This window comes from Neodiprion virginianus, chromosome 3 (genome assembly GCF_021901495.1).
Source record: "Neodiprion virginianus isolate iyNeoVirg1 chromosome 3, iyNeoVirg1.1, whole genome shotgun sequence".
NCBI classification, from domain to species: Eukaryota; Metazoa; Arthropoda; class Insecta; order Hymenoptera; family Diprionidae; genus Neodiprion; species Neodiprion virginianus.
Window position 1 is genome coordinate 33,762,316 of NC_060879.1, and position 17,936 is coordinate 33,780,251.

The 17,936-nt window shown below is 34.1% G+C and overlaps 4 protein-coding genes across 7 annotated transcripts; 3 read left to right on the top strand and 1 right to left on the bottom strand.

Annotated features, from left to right (window-relative positions):
• The first annotated feature begins 87 nt into the window (after positions 1 to 87).
• On the top strand, positions 88 to 4,509 carry LOC124300913 (bolA-like protein 2). The gene is made up of 3 exons (XM_046755408.1): positions 88 to 398; positions 4,078 to 4,172; positions 4,348 to 4,509. Exons 1-3 carry the CDS (start codon positions 336 to 338, stop codon positions 4,442 to 4,444), a joined length of 255 nt encoding a protein of 84 aa, XP_046611364.1. The 5' UTR covers positions 88 to 335; the 3' UTR covers positions 4,445 to 4,509.
• LOC124300914 (probable dolichyl pyrophosphate Man9GlcNAc2 alpha-1,3-glucosyltransferase) lies at positions 406 to 3,473 on the top strand. Its single transcript, XM_046755409.1, has 2 exons — positions 406 to 1,854; positions 1,987 to 3,473. The coding sequence occupies exons 1-2, from the start codon at positions 609 to 611 to the stop codon at positions 2,238 to 2,240; spliced, it is 1,500 nt and encodes a 499-aa protein (XP_046611365.1). The 5' UTR covers positions 406 to 608; the 3' UTR covers positions 2,241 to 3,473.
• A 79-nt stretch (positions 4,510 to 4,588) lies between the features above and the next one.
• Positions 4,589 to 6,421, top strand: LOC124300911 (mevalonate kinase). The gene is made up of 2 exons (XM_046755406.1): positions 4,589 to 5,476; positions 5,679 to 6,421. The coding sequence occupies exons 1-2, from the start codon at positions 4,589 to 4,591 to the stop codon at positions 5,937 to 5,939; spliced, it is 1,149 nt and encodes a 382-aa protein (XP_046611362.1). The 3' UTR covers positions 5,940 to 6,421.
• LOC124300910 (two pore calcium channel protein 1-like) lies at positions 6,259 to 17,691 on the bottom strand. 4 transcript variants are annotated; one of them, XM_046755401.1, is made up of 12 exons: positions 17,310 to 17,691; positions 15,138 to 15,352; positions 14,838 to 15,002; positions 13,901 to 14,026; positions 11,891 to 12,198; positions 11,427 to 11,707; positions 10,920 to 11,138; positions 10,734 to 10,853; positions 10,186 to 10,525; positions 9,601 to 9,902; positions 9,016 to 9,122; positions 6,259 to 8,788 (listed from the first exon to the last, which is right to left on the bottom strand). In XM_046755401.1, the coding sequence occupies exons 1-12, from the start codon at positions 17,413 to 17,415 to the stop codon at positions 8,543 to 8,545; spliced, it is 2,535 nt and encodes an 844-aa protein (XP_046611357.1). In that variant the 5' UTR covers positions 17,416 to 17,691; the 3' UTR covers positions 6,259 to 8,542. The 4 variants fall into 4 exon arrangements, with proteins under 4 accessions (XP_046611357.1, XP_046611359.1, XP_046611360.1 ...); XM_046755403.1 differs by having other exon boundaries at positions 15,138 to 15,319; positions 17,310 to 17,690; XM_046755404.1 differs by having other exon boundaries at positions 15,138 to 15,433; positions 17,310 to 17,690.
• Positions 17,692 to 17,936: the final 245 nt, after the last annotated feature.

Sequence of the window (17,936 nt, forward strand, 5' to 3'; positions counted from 1 at the left end):
ATTACGAATATTAATGTTATGGAATAGATCGAGCGCGTGTCGAAAAGAATCCCATTTCGAAATGAATAACCAGTACTCGGCCGGCAAGTGGGCCTGAGACCATGTGAATCCGTGTTAGCATCTGGTAGCATCTTTATCGGTGAAATCGCTCAATACGCCAGTATGGTGACTACTTCAAATAATTATATTTCAGTGTGTGAGACGAGGTTGTCATATACGTGTTAGAAAAAAGCAACGCAGCTTTTCGCTATTCCGCTGTGTAGGTAATTTTTGGTATCACGCCGCACCGGTATAAAAAAGTAACAGAGAAAATACTTGTATATTCTAAGTCTACTATGCCATATTCCGCGGATTATATAAAAAATAAACTGTCTGATAAGCTGGATACCCTACACGTGGTAAGTGTATCTTTCTCCCGTGCGTAAGACCGTCGAATCATCTGCCACGTTAGTCGCGATTACGGCTTAACCTGCCATCGTTTGGTTACGGTATGGCCTCAGGACATGTGACAAAACAATCAATTAAATATTCTAAATTATCCAGTAGTAACAACCACATGATAATCCTGTAAATTGTCGGTATCAGCATCGTGAACAAGATCTTAGAAAATGTGCGAAGACAGTCGTGTTATTATTTTCCTTGTGACTGTACTGCTAAGGTGGTGTGCCACATATCACCCATATAGCGGCCAAGGAAAACCACCGATGTTTGGCGATTACGAAGCACAAAGGCATTGGCAAGAAGTAACATTCAATTTACCATACCAAGAATGGTACACCAATTCATCGAACAATGATCTACAATATTGGGGCCTCGATTATCCACCGTTAACCGCGTATCACAGTCTGCTATTGGGCTACGCTGCCAACAAAGCAAATCCAGATTACGTGAAACTTGGAGACTCAAGAGGCTTTGAATCCGATGGTCATAAATTATTCATGAGGCTGTCTGTGATTATTGCAGATATATTAATTTATATGCCAGCAATGTTCTGGTTTGTTTCAAAATTACAAATCACTGACTCTGAAAAAGTGAACGACAGTGACTCAAACATTTTTGCCCTTAAAAAACGCGATTTCATTCTAATATCTATTTTGATTTATCCTGGATTGATACTCATTGATCATGGCCACTTCCAGTACAATTGTGTATCTTTAGGATTATTTGTCGCTGCTGTCACAGCAATTTTACAACGAAAATTACTTGTCGGCTCATGCTTCTTCACATTAGCACTGAACTATAAGCAGATGGAATTGTACCATTCCCTGCCATTCTTCATCTACATCTTGAGTAGTAATATAGTCTATAAAAAACAATCGCTAACTATTCAATTCCGAAAGCTGGTGTTTGTTGCTCTGGTTGTATTGATAACATTTGCAGTAATTTGGAGTCCATTCCTATTAAGTATCGAAGTATTCTTCAATGTAATCGACAGATTATTTCCGCTTGCTAGAGGTCTATTTGAGGATAAAGTTGCAAACTTTTGGTGTACGGTAAACGTATTATACAAATTACGTGACACATTCTCTAATCTGACATTAGCTAAAATTTGCCTTGTAGCAACCCTTGTATCAGTTTTACCATCGAATTTAGATCTCTTCCGAAAACCGACCAATGAAAAGTTCATATTGTCACTAATAAATACATCTCTAGCATTTTTCTTATTTTCTTACCAAGTGCATGAGAAAAGTATACTTCTGGTTGGTGTTCCAGTGTTGCTTTATACCCATGAAGATCCTCTTGGGTGCTTTTGGTTTTCAATTATTTCTAACTTTAGTATGCTACCCTTGTATGCTAAGGATCAGTTACTTGTAGCTTATGTTGCTATTACTACCTTTTACATACTTTCTTTTTGTTGGATGTTCTCTGATATCTTTTGTCTTCCCAATGAAAAATCTGAACGCACTTCTGAAATGAAGAATGATAAGTCGAAGGCCAGTGGATCTTTGCGAAAAAGTCGATCAAAAAAGGAAAGCTCAAAGCTAGACTCTATTGAAGAAGATCCATTTAAAAATGTTAACTGGAATCGACTTGCAATTCGATTATTTTATGCTTCCATGGTGGGAATGTTATTTTTAACACTAGGGATGTTTTGCCTAAAACCACCTAAAAGATACCCCGATTTGTTCCCAGTTTTGATATCTTTATACTCATTTGAACATTTCTTTTTATTCTTCATTTACTTTCACTTCAAACAATTTACTTCGGATACTAGTAATAATAAAATTAAGTCTATGTAATACATCATCAATGGTAACTTAAGGGAAAACATACACTTGGTACTTATGAAGAAAATACAGTCTTAGACAGATGATTTTGAAGTAAAAGTGAATAACCATAAAAATCGATTTCATTATGCCCTTGGGGTTGTGTGACTGGCCTTTAATAAAATCTTCATAAAACTGTCAATTCAATGTGTTAATGCGCAAACAAGAAGAATCTAGTTATTAGTTATATCACTTAATTATACATCGGATTACCAATAAGACTGTATTTTGAAAAGATCAATGATTATTTATTAATAAACTGGCCACCTGTTGTTGGTCAAACTAATTGCTCATCGAGTTTATATTAATGGATCCTAATGACTTCATATGTTTTGTGGGTTCACTCTTTTTATTTCTGCATTAATACAGACATAAATTTCCCATACTAGTTATAATCATAATGTTAAAAATATAAAATAGGTATGGTGATTTCCACTTGTTTGCGTTTAGTTGTTTTGCCCGAGTTTAATGTCATTAGAAAGGCTGATTTCCTAATTGGAAGTTGGTAATCACGTGCATATTGCCGATAGTATATTTGTGGTGACGGTCGTAATACATGTATTAATTTTGAACGCAGAAGCATTACTGATTTCTTGTCTGAAATTAATTGCACAGCTCGTTGAATCAATTTAAAAAATATTATAAATCAATCATTAGTCCATTAGCTTATAGCCATTTACCATCACCACTTTCAAATATTTCTTTAAGTGGTTACACGAATTTTCCGCTCTATTGATAGTTCTAAAATGACATCTCACCCGAAGTGTAAAACTGACTGAACTTTGATCTCTTTTAACATTCAGCCAGGGATACAAGACTACAAGCTAAAACTAGAAATAGGACTTGGGAGTGAATTTTTAGTCAGTACCGAAAGTCAGATCCATCAGCTTCTACCAGATTTGCTGATAAATTCTGGGACTTTAGCTTAATTATAATAGTGGTATACGATTCACAATAAGTGTTTATTATAATTGTATACTGTCAACAATAAATGTGGGTAATAATAGCAGTGTCACGTTAGAATAACCGATCACAAAAGTGTAATTTAATCAGGTGCTCCGTCGTTCCTACTTGGGTGCTTTATTCAAGATATAAGGCCTCAATTTTTCGGATTTAAAAGTTTGGTTTTCATATTCCTTTGCTAATAGGATGTTATAGTAACAGAGTACTCACAGAAGTCGATCAAATAATAATAAAATGTGAAAACAGCCCAAAAATTAGGTCCTTTTTAGGTGCTATTTAACGCATAATGGTCATTAATCATCTCCTCCATCACCCTGCACAAGCCTAATGGCTCATGGAGTCATATCCTATCGGGTAAGGGGGATGGTGTAAGTGATTATAATTGTTACTAAAGTTTTTGTTATAACTGTTATTATTAATACTATTATTATTATTATCAATAATTAAAGATGACCGAACAGTTCTTTGTATAGTACTTTATTAGAACTTGAGAAGGAGCACCTAATTCCTGTCTAAATGTACTTCCCAAAATATTTGTTGCTTCTGTACTTTTTGACACTACTCTGCTACCATGACATTGTGTTAGTAGAGCAATGTACAAACGAAATGTAGAAATGATATAAAAATATCAGGCATAAAACTTTTGATTCGGCACGTAAGAACATCTAATTGCATTTTTACAGGTTCTTTGACATGGCTTTGCTGATATCATCCACATCGTGGATAATGTTCCCAAAGTATACTATGTTATTATTACAATTTACTAATTGGCTTAGAGAAGGAAATTCCATATTGCGTTCCAAAATACAATTTCTTTTTTCGAATCAATCGCTTTTTTATTCAACAGGAAGTTGTGGACGAGTCTGATGGTTGTGGGGGAAAGTTTGCTGTGCTAGTTGTCTCAAATGCATTCGTAGGCAAGCCTCTCTTACAAAGACACAGGTAAAGTAACTATCTGACCATTACTATCCCTACTCAATATTCTTTGAGAAATTCTTTAGTTAGATTTTGGTGTACTTCTGGCTCTGGAATATACCTTAAGAATGGCTTAATTTTCATTTTATCCAGATAGATGTCAAACACAACCACTGTTCATATGGATTCCATTTACTTTCAGACTTGTCAATTCAGTCTTGGAAGAAGAGTTAAAAGAAATACATGCTTTTTCGCAGAAGACCCTCACACCAGAGGAATGGGAAAAACGAAATGCTTAACTCTGCGTGATTTTATTAATACCGATTCAATGATAAATAAATATTAGCATTCACCGTTGAAAAAATTTCTATTCATTCATTTGCCAGTATCTGGTAGCTGCTTATGATACATTATATACTTCATAACTATTCGATGTTAATACTATGGCCAGCTTTAAAATAACAGCTCCTGGAAAGCTTATTCTGTATGGTGAACATGCAGTAGTTTATGGGAAAACTGCATTGGCTGCCAGTTTAGATTTACGTACAACCTTGGAGTTCGAGGAATTAAAACCTGACCAGTTGTACGTCTATTTGTTATTTCCAAAAATAAGTCTATCAGAAAAGATATCTATTAGAAAGATTGAAGATTATTTTTTCAATGACAGAGCATTGAAAATTGACAAGGATTCTGATCATTTTTATAAACATGTTCAAAACTTTGCTGAAGATGTAGGCTATGCAAACTTGCCACAGAAGTTGGCCATAGAAGCATTTTTCTATTTATTTATCAGCATTCTGAAGTACGACGAGGTCAAAATCAAACCATTTCGTATACAAGTAGGTACCATGCTGTCCGTTAGTTCAGGTCTAGGAAGTTCTGCATCTTTTGCTGTCTGTCTAACTACTTGTTTTGTACATTACGTTAATCTACAAAAAAATGTATCTACAACATTGGACAAAACGCAGTTGGACGCAATATCTGAGTACGCATTAAAATGTGAAAAAATTATGCATGGAAATCCATCAGGTATTGATAATGCCATCTGTACATATGGATCAATAGTTGAATTTCGAAAGAATGAAATCTTACAACCAATTACTGGAACTAAAAGCATGAGAGTTTTACTGGTAGATACTAAAGTTCTGAGAAGTACTAAAGCTTTAGTAGAGAAAGTAGCTGAACTGAAAGAAAAATATCCAAATGTTTTCCAACCAATTTTGGAGTCTATAGATAATGTATCACAAAAAGCTTTAAGCATTATAAAACAAATGAAGGATCTATGCGAAACGGACACCACTGCGCTAAATGAGTTCTATGCCGAATTATTGGTAAGTTTATGTCTACAGTAATGCAAATCATAATTCAAGGAGTAGATAGAATCAGAGACTAAAGAGTATCGTAAAAATCGTCAAGTTTCAATCATGGGAAAAGAAAATTTGATTCCAATTGCTGAATGAAATCGCAAATTCGCCATTACTTTGATATTGATACATTATGACTACACTGAATGTTAAAAAAATTTCATTGCAGACATTGATCGACATAAATCAAGCTTTACTTGCATCTTGTCAAGTTTCACACTCGACAATAGATGAAATCTGTGCGGAGGCAAGAAAACATTCTCTTCGAGCAAAGCTAACTGGAGCTGGGGGTGGTGGATATGCATATGTTCTACTGCCTCCTGACACAAATGATGATACAATCACTGAAATTTCCAATGCATTTGTAGAAAGAGGGTATGGCATTGAACTCACCAATTTGGGGGGACCAGGAGTAATGATTGAAAGTTAAAATAGTAATAACTACTATGTGAAAGTTGAAGAAAACTTAAAATATTCACATTGACTGGTATCATTGGTTCCATACTATTAGCACCTATATTTTATTAAACTTTGTTCAACTAAAGTTCATGTACGTAATTTTATTAGGTGTTGGAAAATAATCTTTTAGCGAAAAATATTGCAATTATATGCTTTGATTTTATTGTGAATTTGACAATACTAATTTATAGGAGTTATAGTTTAGAATCATTTGGAATTTCACTTTTAAATTTCTATAGTTCATGAATATTCTTTAATCAGAATTGACAGACGAGTTTTGAATATAACTGATTTGTATACTGTGGTCACATCATAGCATTGAGTATAACAGAGGTCACAACATAGAATGTTAATAAATTATTTATAATTATAAGCTGCCCTAAATATGATACAATTTTTTTGTTAAAAATCCACAAAAATAAAATATAAAGTCAAGTTCGATTAACAAAATAATATATCTATGTTATTAATATTATGCTACCTAAAACTATAGTAATAAATAAACTATTCACTCATAGATATCAATAACCCGAGGAGTTTATTTCAATATTTTTTCTTGAGATAGAAAACTTGTCATTAGAATGAAATTAATTCTAACCGTTCAAATGCACTTTGCATATGTAGCTGCTTAACAACGCATTGCAAGTAATAAATATTATATCAATGGAATTTGATAACTAGTGAAAACTAGTTAATGAGTCGAACAGTTTTCTTTAATCAGTTGGCTATGTCACATGAGCTATCAGCATAACACATGAATCCATCAATAACTATAAGCAGAATATGTTTGCCTGAACCACATATTAGTTTTCCACTTATACAATTTCTGAAAACTTACATTATCAACTTGCTTAAGTAATGGTAAAATAAATTGAGACTTAGACACAACCTGCAGATCTAAACAAAATATCTGTTAAAAAAGACATTCTCAAAAAATAAATGTAAAGAGTAAAATTTTCAAGAATGTAAGAAAATATGATTCTCTTTGTATCTACACTTTATCTCACAAATATGATTTAACCTACGTAATTATTTCAAATACTGGATCTAAATGGTCCTGTGTATGAAAGGCGTCACATATAATTAAAAATAATGCCCATCAATTGCAGAATTCCAAACGCGATTAATAAATACTAATTTTTATTAAACAAAATCTTAATTCGTAACGGAAATTGTATATACGTACGAATATCGTATCAACGAATTATGAATAATTTATTACGTATGATCATATGCATTCGTATATTTTTAAATAATCTATTAATAACATTTACTTTATTAAGTAAAAAAGTCAGTTTAATTGCATGAAAGAGGCTCAAGTGATGGTCACTGTTTTTAAATAATTTTTGGAATTCAATCAGTATAACTTATTAAATACTACCATGCAACTCCAATAACCATTATAATTAATATATATTCTATGGAAAAAAAGCTGTTTTGGTTCTGACCATTCTTTTCACAAGCTTATGGTTACAGAGTTTGAGAATCACAAAGCTCCTCTATAACATGATATGCGCTAATGCTCGCAATGCACTCACGAGTTTTTTGATTCAAGACTTAGTATTTTGAATAATACAAATGTATCTCGTGTCTTGAATCACAACGAATAATTTTGTAGTACTTTCGATTGTACTATTAAATATACACGAATACCTCAAACTAGGTAATGTCCTTCATACATACTTATAAAGTATATTTTCATCTTTTGATTACGAGATATTTGGAATCTGTTGTCTAAAATGAAACAATTGCTTGAATAGTATGTCAAAAGATGGTGAGACATGAAAACTATTTGAAATGAAAGAGCGGAAGCTTGCTAATTTTTAAACAGTTAGATTGAAGTGATCCATATAACTATAAAATAAATAAATCAACTGTTGATAAAAGTGTCAGCTATCCTAAAACTAGAAAGCATTTAACCTTGATAACTATGCCGACAAAATTTCAGCTCTATGCGCCCTCATCAACTACAAGCATGCGAAGACGATACGTTTCAATATTACTACGAACTGTAGCAACAACGGCAATGAGTTTGCTAATATATTGTGAACATGTGAAGTATATTGCACACTAATATCTAATTAGAGATCAATAATAATATATGTATTCCCGTAAACTCATGACAATGTTTGCTTCAGTTTAAGGCGACGCTAAAGCGTTGCTGTGAATTCCCAAAATTAATGGTACTAGAAAGTTCACAGCAAATAAGGATACACAAAGTCACAATTTTGTCGTTAATGGCTGACTCATGGTTATCTGGTCTATTTTAGTGTTTAAAAAAACGATTGCTATGGTTATTTCATCTTTGCATCTGACAAATTTTTGGTTGAGAAACATTTCAGAAATTCATGTTAGACCTACATTTTAAAAGGAAAACAACAGATTTGATGTACGAGAGATAAAACCATAACTTAATTTTTGCCGCACACCTCAATGTAGTCTTCCATGTAACTTGTTGGTATTTAATAACAAATTAATATCCAAGACTATCCGAATACCATCAAGCTGCTGAAAGCAACCTCTTTTGAAGTAGTGGATAAATTGTGAATTAAGAGATTAATTTAAATAAATCAGTTACGTAGGACTTGTAATACCGTTCTGATGTTGCGAAGATACTGTATCGCCATTTGCTACTACGTGGTCAGTACTTAGAATCATGTCTCCTGAATCAAGATTATCAAAACTGCCAATTGGACCAGAACCAATTTTTTTGTCCTCCAATGCTGCTTCAGCTAACCATTCGCATATTTCATGTGTATACATTCTGCGCTGGAGAACTTCTCTAGTTCGTGGACGAGATCCAATGAATGTTGTGACACCCTTCGCAAAATAAAGTAATCAATTAGTACCTTTTTGTTATCAATGCGTTAATGTTGCATTGTTTGCCCTACATGTATATATAGGATGTACACACTGGAAAGTAAACTGGTGTTATGTTCCACTACAGTTTAACACTACGATTCCTCATACATATAACTGAGCTATACCTTGACCTTCTGCATGTTAGAAGAGTTATAGCAAACAATAAATGAAATTTATCAACTTACACCAACAACTAGAGTAGATCTCAGCTGTTCTAGTAAATGGAAGTCCTGAACAACAGTTTGCAGCTCATCCCACCTCAATTCCACTTCCTCATGCAACATCTTCTCCTCTATTATTGAAGTGCAAACATTTTCAGTATTATTTCATAACATCCCATTGAGGAATTCAAATTTGGTACGTAATTGATCTTTTGTACAAAATGATTTTGCTTTTTATGTATAGTACAGAGTGCTTTTATAATGTTGGCTATTGGTTTCATACCCACATTAATACCACTGGAAGTGGTCTCGTAAAGTAGTTACTGCCATACAATAAACTTCAAAAAATAATTTTCCCTACCCAGTCTCGCCCTAATTGTGTGTGCGTGTTCAAAGTGAGACCATTGAATCAATTGACTATAAAATGTTTCAGATCGATAAACACCTATCTATTCCAACAAATTTATTTTTTCCTTTGGAAAAAGAAGGTCATCTAAGAGTTTCACCAAAGAATTATCTGACAATTCAAATTTAGTTAAGGAAGTTATAGGTCACAATTCATACCTTCTACTATGATTTGAAACGTAGTGGATTGTAAAATGAACGTACCGTCTCGTTTGGATGTTGACCTTTTATATTGAATCCTGAATCTGAATGCTTCCAGGAAACTGGAAACTACAATGGTCAGTACTATCATTGTGAAAAGGTAAAAGACCATGAAGTACACTCTCGTATACAATCCTGCAGTGAATGCATAAGCATTCATCAATATAAACCAATTGTTCACAACCGTCAATTCAAACAAAGTCATACCACTGGCCATCAGATTATCAAACGTGTTTAGATAATAATAACCCAATGCTGTACTTCCATTAGCTGAATATTTATAGAAATCTTCGACAGTTGTGTTACTAAAAAAAAATAGAAAATAGCGACTATATAATTTTGTACATGGCTTCATGGATTAACCCTTAGACTGCCAGAAAGTGTATGCATAGTCCCTGCCTGTAATTGGAACTTTACATATGTTAGATATAAGATACAGTCACAACATTTTGAGACTTTCTGAGGGGAATAAAGCTGTTAAAATCCCGGCAGTCTAAAGGTTAATCACTATTCAACTCTGCACTTTGCAATAATTTTAATGAATTATCCAATAATTTTGATCAATGTTAATAGCAAAAATGTACTCACCGGCAACAGTTACGCATATCATATCCCTCAAACATTTCCATTCCGATTATAGCAAAGAAGTAGTAAAGTACCAGCATAACAATGGCAGTTGAGCACATCAAAGGGGACAGTAGTACTAGTGTACCAAATACATCTCGATATCTCTTTTTGATTTTGAACAATCTGAGTAATCTTAACGGTCTAAGTACAACTAGAAACGTGGCTGTTGGCGAAAGAAGCAATAAAAATCCGGCTATGAGTGCAAGAAGAGATGCGCCCAAATCAAAAAGATTCCAACCTGAGTTTAGGTATCTCCTTGTACCCAAACCTAACACTTTTACGAATGCTTCCAACAGGAAAACTGAAATAAAAGTAGAGTTTATTGGAAACGTGATGTATTGTGAAAAATATATAAAACGTAGACAGTGATTTTCAGTATTTTCTGTACACATATCGAGAAACGATTACGATATGTATAAATATTCGTTGAAATTTGTGTAATAAAAAATGAACTAATAAGTATGTGGAAGCAATGATGCGATATAATAAGCTACTACAAAGGGACGTACTTGATACAAATAGGAATGTGTCCCAACTAGCTGCAAACGCATGGGCAGACTGCTGCAAACTTGTGGATGGTTCAATTAGTCGCACCACCATAGCTACACCATTTCCAATGATTGTTCCATCTGAAAAAGAATGTTTCTTTACAGCTCTAACTTATTTTGCACAATGTTTTTTCGAATGATACGTACAAACGACTGTTTCAAAGTACGGCCATACAATGGCTGCATGAGCACCCTTGCAGAGGATCTGTAGTGGCTGCCATGCGGCATGGTACCATGGAATACTAGAATACTGTGGATCCCATTCAAGCGTTGTAGCGTCGTAAACTTCGACAAATTCATCAGAACTCAGGGTACCGGTGCCAGACACATTCATGTGCCGAAACATCAAGATCACATCTCTGATGGCTAAAGGTTATTAATATTGTATTTATGTAGTTCCTTTACATTAAGTTTTTTTTCCAATTAAATGCAGTATAAATATGTTTTATTCAGGTTTCATTTGCTGTAACTATCACCTTAGATGACAGGTTAAGGATCAACAAGTTGTGTTTTCCCCTCATTTTAAGCCTTATTCGCCGTGTGCTTTTTCCGATATTAAAGCTTGATACATTACTCGCATTTCACGAAGAAGTTTTTTATAAAATTCTACTGAAGGTTCACATATTTATAAATGCAAATATTGAAAGCAATTACATTTCTGTGGAGCGTAGTATCGCATCAATCCTCTAAACTGTCGAAATTGCATTTTATCAGGATTTTGCTTCGAAACTAGCAATTTAAATGCATGGTGGCAAGCCCTCCTTTTATGAAGTAATAATTTTTTGAATTTGTCTCGTTCCGCAGTGGTGAAAGTTTCATTCACTACAGCCAACATCAGGTTCATCATGACGTACAACATTGTACAGAGGTATGAAACAAAGTAAATTGCATACCATTTGTTTCTCGAATACGATGGCATCATGACATCTGGAAAGCTGAGAATATAGCCCATTTAATGCCTGGTAAACATTTTATATGCCTAATTGAATTTCCGCATGTAACTATAATAATACAATGACACTTAACTTGGTGTTTTAGTTACATTCAGTCTAACATTATTTTTTGTTTTTTTAATTATTTACACTCGCAAATAAACTAATCTTGCTGCTTCTACGTACTTAGCAGTGGTCAGTAGGACGAAAAGGCTAACAAAGCTGTCTTCTAATGTTGCAAAATTTCTGTTCATCTCAGAGAACATGTAGTAGCCTAGTACCATGTACGTGATGATGAAGAACAAGAGTAGTCCCAACATGTCTATAATTGGTGGCAAAGTTTGCAATATTTGTCTGATGAATCTCCTCACTCCCCCGCAATATTTAGTATCCACTAAAAATATTGGCCTGAGAGCTCGAGTCACTCTGAAGTGTGATGATTGTCGTACCAACACTGTCATTGCCTCCACAAACATAATGGCTAATGTCATACACTGTAAGAATAACACGAATTTAAGTCTGAATTACTCATCATTTTTGGAATATGTTTCGGGCCAAGAGCCAAACATTTATGGCGCTTGTAAATATGAAAATTATTATATTTGTACACGATCACATCGTAAAATAATATATTTCATACATAATATATAAAAAAAAATGTACAAGAACTCTTCAATGACTGAGTAATGTCAGAAGAGGAAGAAACGGTCGATTGTGAGTTTGTTGTAAAACTAAAAAAAATACCAGATAAATTATAATCAATACAGCTGGACTGTAAGTCTGAAAATAATTATTTTGCATTGTGAATTATTAATTTAAGATCAAATACTTTTCGGTTTTTGAAAATTAGTTTTCCAGAGATTTTCTACCGAAATGTTTCTCAATAAAATCACTGTGTTTCCAGTGTCAGAGAGTGCATTGTCCCAGAGAAGCTGAATGACAAGCCAGTGATATCCGTGCTCTATGTATTACAGATCTTATACTGTATGCTGTGACTAACAAACTTACAATTTGCATACAACTTACTATTGCTGGATATATAGTGTGCACTGATTTTGCCCCTTCCTCTTATTCTGCTATTAAAATGATAGTTATATCACATTTCCCAGACAAGCGGTTACTCAACTATCGAGTTGAATAACTGCAAGAGAGAGCAAAGGTGATAACACTAACACTACTAGACACAGATGAACGCATGAAAATTCTCCAATACCCTAACAGTAACACAGCCGGGAAAAATCCGAATAAACAATGAAATCACTTTTGGTTTACATGTGAGTAATACAGATTTTGAACTTTGATATTAAAAATCTCTTAATTATCTGAGTAGGTTCCAAGAATTCTAATAAGGACTTGCTCACATCGTAGCTCTTAAAGCGCAATGTATTGAGAAGCTTGAATAAATGATATCTGAAAAGTAGGTTGAGTAAATTGCTTTCATTTTATATTCTTTGAGTCTATAAAACATAAAATTTCGAATCAATTGTTATATTCGTATGTACTACATAAACGAATTGTTGATGCGTCATGTAAATCGTAATCTGATGTTCCATACGTCAGCTTTGCACCGGATCAGTCTGGTATTAATATAAAGCGTATTAACGCTCATTCTTTTGTTATGTAACAGGCAGCTGTAATGTAGAGTGAAGCATGGACGTTTGATATATGAACATTGAATAATAACAGGTATATCAACATATTATGCGTATGTCATAATATGAATGATATATTTAAAATATCGATATTACAGAACGAAAAAGCGAAACAAAGTATTTTAGAGCTAATTCAACATATCTGAAGATTTTCAAGATTTTAGTTTATGAATTGGAAACTCTGTAGGGAAAAAACTTAACTGAAAGTTTATATATCATGTCTACTGACAACTTTGTAGTCTCTAATAAAAAATTTTTTATTTAATAACAATCCAAAGAATATCATAACTATAATCCTCTATAATTTTTTATTACGTTCAATAAGTTTGAGTTTAAGCGACTGAAAAAAAGACTGCCACAAATTTTTTGGACTGCTTCAGTACTTTGCATTATAGCGAAAAGAAAAATGTATGTCATCTCCCAAATAATTGTATCAGTCAATTACAGTATGATCTGTAATTTGTATTGATGAGATGGAAGGGCTATGAAAAAAAAATGTATAGCAAATGAAAAAGAAGCGAGTGTCTGGTTATTTTATATATACCTTAAGCATTGTGCGTTTATGTTTCAAAATTGTTCCCCATCCGATCCATCTCAGTTTCAATGCTAATTCTATTCCTATTATGATTAGAGCCAGAAGCTCGATAGATCCATGCGCCCAGACGGGTAGCTATCCGGAAAAGAGATAAATCATCATTATGCATATGCATAGAATAAAAGCACCTCCAATCTGCAACTTCAGGTAAGACCAACAAAAGGTAGAGATCAAATTTGAATGACTCACGATCTAAGGTTTACAAGGTATCATAATATGGTGGAGGAAAAAAATTCCAATTTCAATATTGTTACTTGGAAAGTGAAAACAAAAAAGAAACGGAATGAAACTACTGACTGTACCTTGTGAGTAATAATAGCTAATATTTAATATGCATGAATTAAATGTGTGTGTGCAACTCTGTACACACATGAAACAGCAACAATACATGGTTAACCATATATTTTCAGGGTCTGCTTACTTATTACAAAATTATTCCAAGTTTTTCGAATTATAGTCATGAATTTAAGTCCGGTATAAAGTATGGCCATAATCACACAAATATTTTCCAGTGAATGCAAGATATAAAAATAATTCTTGGTAGTGAACAGACATCCAGTTGTCAAGTTACCTGAGATACAACGAGGCTAAAACTAGCGGCCAAGTTTAGCAGCCAAACGTTCTTATGTTCATTTGAATAAGGTGGTGAAGTCCGATAATAAAAATTCTGTAAAATACCTTGAATTCACATTACTTTTATAGAATTATGAGGATAAAACTGAACGACATTTTTATACTTCCAAAAAGTTTAACAGGTTTGGCTGCTAACTTCGGCTGCTAGCTTTAAAATCGTTGAAATGCAGTGTAAAAATTTCTACAAATTTAATTTCAATAATAAAACAGAGTAATAATTATGACAATAAACAACTTGAAACGATTTTCTGACCTTGAAAAGAGGCACTGCTGGCTCCTCAACAAATGCCAAGGCTAAAAGTATGAGGGAAGTCAATAGGTCAAGGCCATAATACCAGCTGTTATGCACCAAAAGGTAGGCTGGTAAATCCTCTGGATGTCTGGGATGAGAGTCAAACTTCTCATTATTTCGACCTTCCTGTGGACAAATAAAATTTTTTGAAGCCACCAAACTCTCCAGGTGTGAGTTACAATTTCTCTCAACGTGAATATTTATAATACTGATATGGAATCATGGCTTTTGAATGAGAGTACGTTCTTCGTCACAAGTTACCTCAAGAAATATGGCTGCTTCATGATAATTCATTTCCCAGTGTACGTCCGCATCTATACCAATCGCGTACCTCGCCAAAGCCGCATTTTCTGACAAAGTTTCACCATCCGTTGCACCAATTCTGTGACCGATTTCATTCGGAGTATCCGTATTTTCCCTTGGGGTCATCCTGATTCTGCCGTCTGAAGAAGCGCAAGACAACATAGACCCATATTCTAGAAAAAAATTGAAAGCACGCAGCAGGAATGAGACAAGCATGCGTTAGCAGCAAAAGCCTTCCTCCATGGTTAAGTGCACTGGCAGATGATTTCCACGATGTTCAGGGCGATGACCGATACCAGATTGATGGAGGTGGTAGTTGAAATAAAGAGAAAAAAAGGAAAGAAAATAAAAGAACAACATTTTACTACATGTTAACATCAGCCTGCATTTATTACATCCTACACACAATGCCAAGAATGGAAACTCTAAATTGATATTGTGTGGGTCCATGATAAGATCACGGTCAAAATTATTTGTAACAACTAAAACAACTCTTACTGACGGAATTTTAAATTACTGTATTTACATAGTTCACATTTTGTATTAATGGCAAATTAGTCACAAGGAATATAATCTGGCATGGTATTTTTTTTTTTTTGTTTTTAGTCACTGTTAGGATACTTACATTTCATAAATTACAAGTTTGTACACGACTTTCTATAAAGATTAATATCGTCTACATATTCATGACAACATGAATCGGATGCTGGTACATGATGTCATACTGTACGTGTATAGTTTGGAATTAGAGACAGACAAGCCATAGTTCGAATGTTTCTATCCGTTTGAAATAAGTTGTGCGGCAAACATTTTCTTATCAAATATTTGAGCATAGAAACAGATTATATAGAGATGAAATTTAACACTCGTGTACTTTTGTACAGGAATAGAGATATTGAAAAATAGTCACTCTATTGACACGTTTGCTTCAAGTAAGTGGGCGCAACTTCCATATTTACAAAAAAAATTGCAGAGTATTAACTACTGGAAATACATCCAAGCCTGAGGTAGAACACAAAACTATTTTTAGCTACTACTAATGAAATTAAAAATTACCATGCAGTGTGTAATTTAGTTCTTTCAGATAATACACATAATCCAAAATGTAAACTAACTATTTATTTGCGATATAATTTTTGATTCTAATGGTTCGTTAATTGGAATATTTTGAACCGTTATTTGACATAAAACTTTGCTGAATTGTCTAAATTACGCATCAGATCATCTGTTTTTAAACGGTCAGGAGTCAATGTATATCGGTTCCTGTCTACATGCTCACATTTTTTTCATACCTCAACAGAACTCGTATTTCGCAATAATAAAGTTAAAATATTACCACAAGCTCATTGTATTTATCATTGTATTAAATTGTAGGTAATTATTATGTGGAAGGAGATTACAAAATATTGTGAATAATACCATAAAAAACATTGATCAGAAGTCTAAGCAATGTGTGTTGACTTGCATTAATATATTAGTGAGCTTTAATCTACCAAGTATTTGGTTATTTGAATTATTATATGTATAGATTGATATCAGATTTGTGGAAAAATAAAACCAGACTATACCACACAAAGTCGCACTGCAAAATAAATACAGATGCTGTATTATCATTGAAAGTAATTATCAACTATAATAATTTCGGTTGAGGACAGAATTTTAAGACAATAATTAGCATTTCATTATACGTGTCCAATTGACAACTTTAACTGTATAACAGTAAAGTTTAACATTTCCTGGCTATTGAATAGACACACAGACGTAATAAAAAAACTAATAAAAGAAAGTCATCATCCAAATCTATCTGCAAAAAGAGCTATCTTATCAAACTCTTCAAATATGATTAGAGTACTTATTGAACAGCTAATAGATGTGAAAAAAATTTTGTACTTTTCACATAATTAAGTCATATCTTTGGAATGAGATGAAAACCGAGATCACAAGTTTAGATCCGGTTCGAGGTGGAGATTTAGAAAAGAGTAATTGAAGAAACTAAATCATTCACTACTGCATCATGTTCGAGTATGTATAATAAATATCTTTTGGAGCAAATTGCTAATTTAATCCAATGTAAAAGTTTCTTTTCGTTTTCACGTCCCGCGTAACGGAGGAATTAAAGCAACTGCTTACTTGGACTCGCTCCGTAGGAACCCTCTAAACGTAAAGTGACGTTTGGCTCATCGTCGAAACGCTGGTATCCGTCCACAGATCCAGGACTTCTCGGGGACGAGGGCATCTTCGTTGGCAGCCTCGACTCCTGACAGCCGCACGGGTAACGAGATTCTCTCGAGTGGCTGCGCGCTCGCGAGTCACCGCAAACCTGACTCCTGCCTACGCTGTTTCAGAGTTGCGACGCGACTGACGACGAGTGGTTTTCTCGCGGATATGTTGCGGATGACTAATCCGAGAATTTTTTAACCCGAAGCCAGACAACGGAGATTCGGCCGTTATCGTGATATCCCCCCGTAGCCGGGGCTGACTTCACATCAGCGGACTTCGAGCATTCCGCTTAAAAAGGCTTCGGGATTGGTTCGCCTTCTGCGTTATCTCCGATCATGGCTCCGATCAGAGATAAAGTCCAAGCTGAAAATATTGGTCCATACTGGTTCAGCAATTGAATAGCACCGCAATGAAGATTTTTAATTTAACAGTGTTTTTACCAAATTGAAAACCACGCTAAGGCGTAGTAAAGTAACTCACATTGCTTGAATCAGAACTGACAGTCAGTTAACGCTGAAAGTTACGTTTTCGGAACAT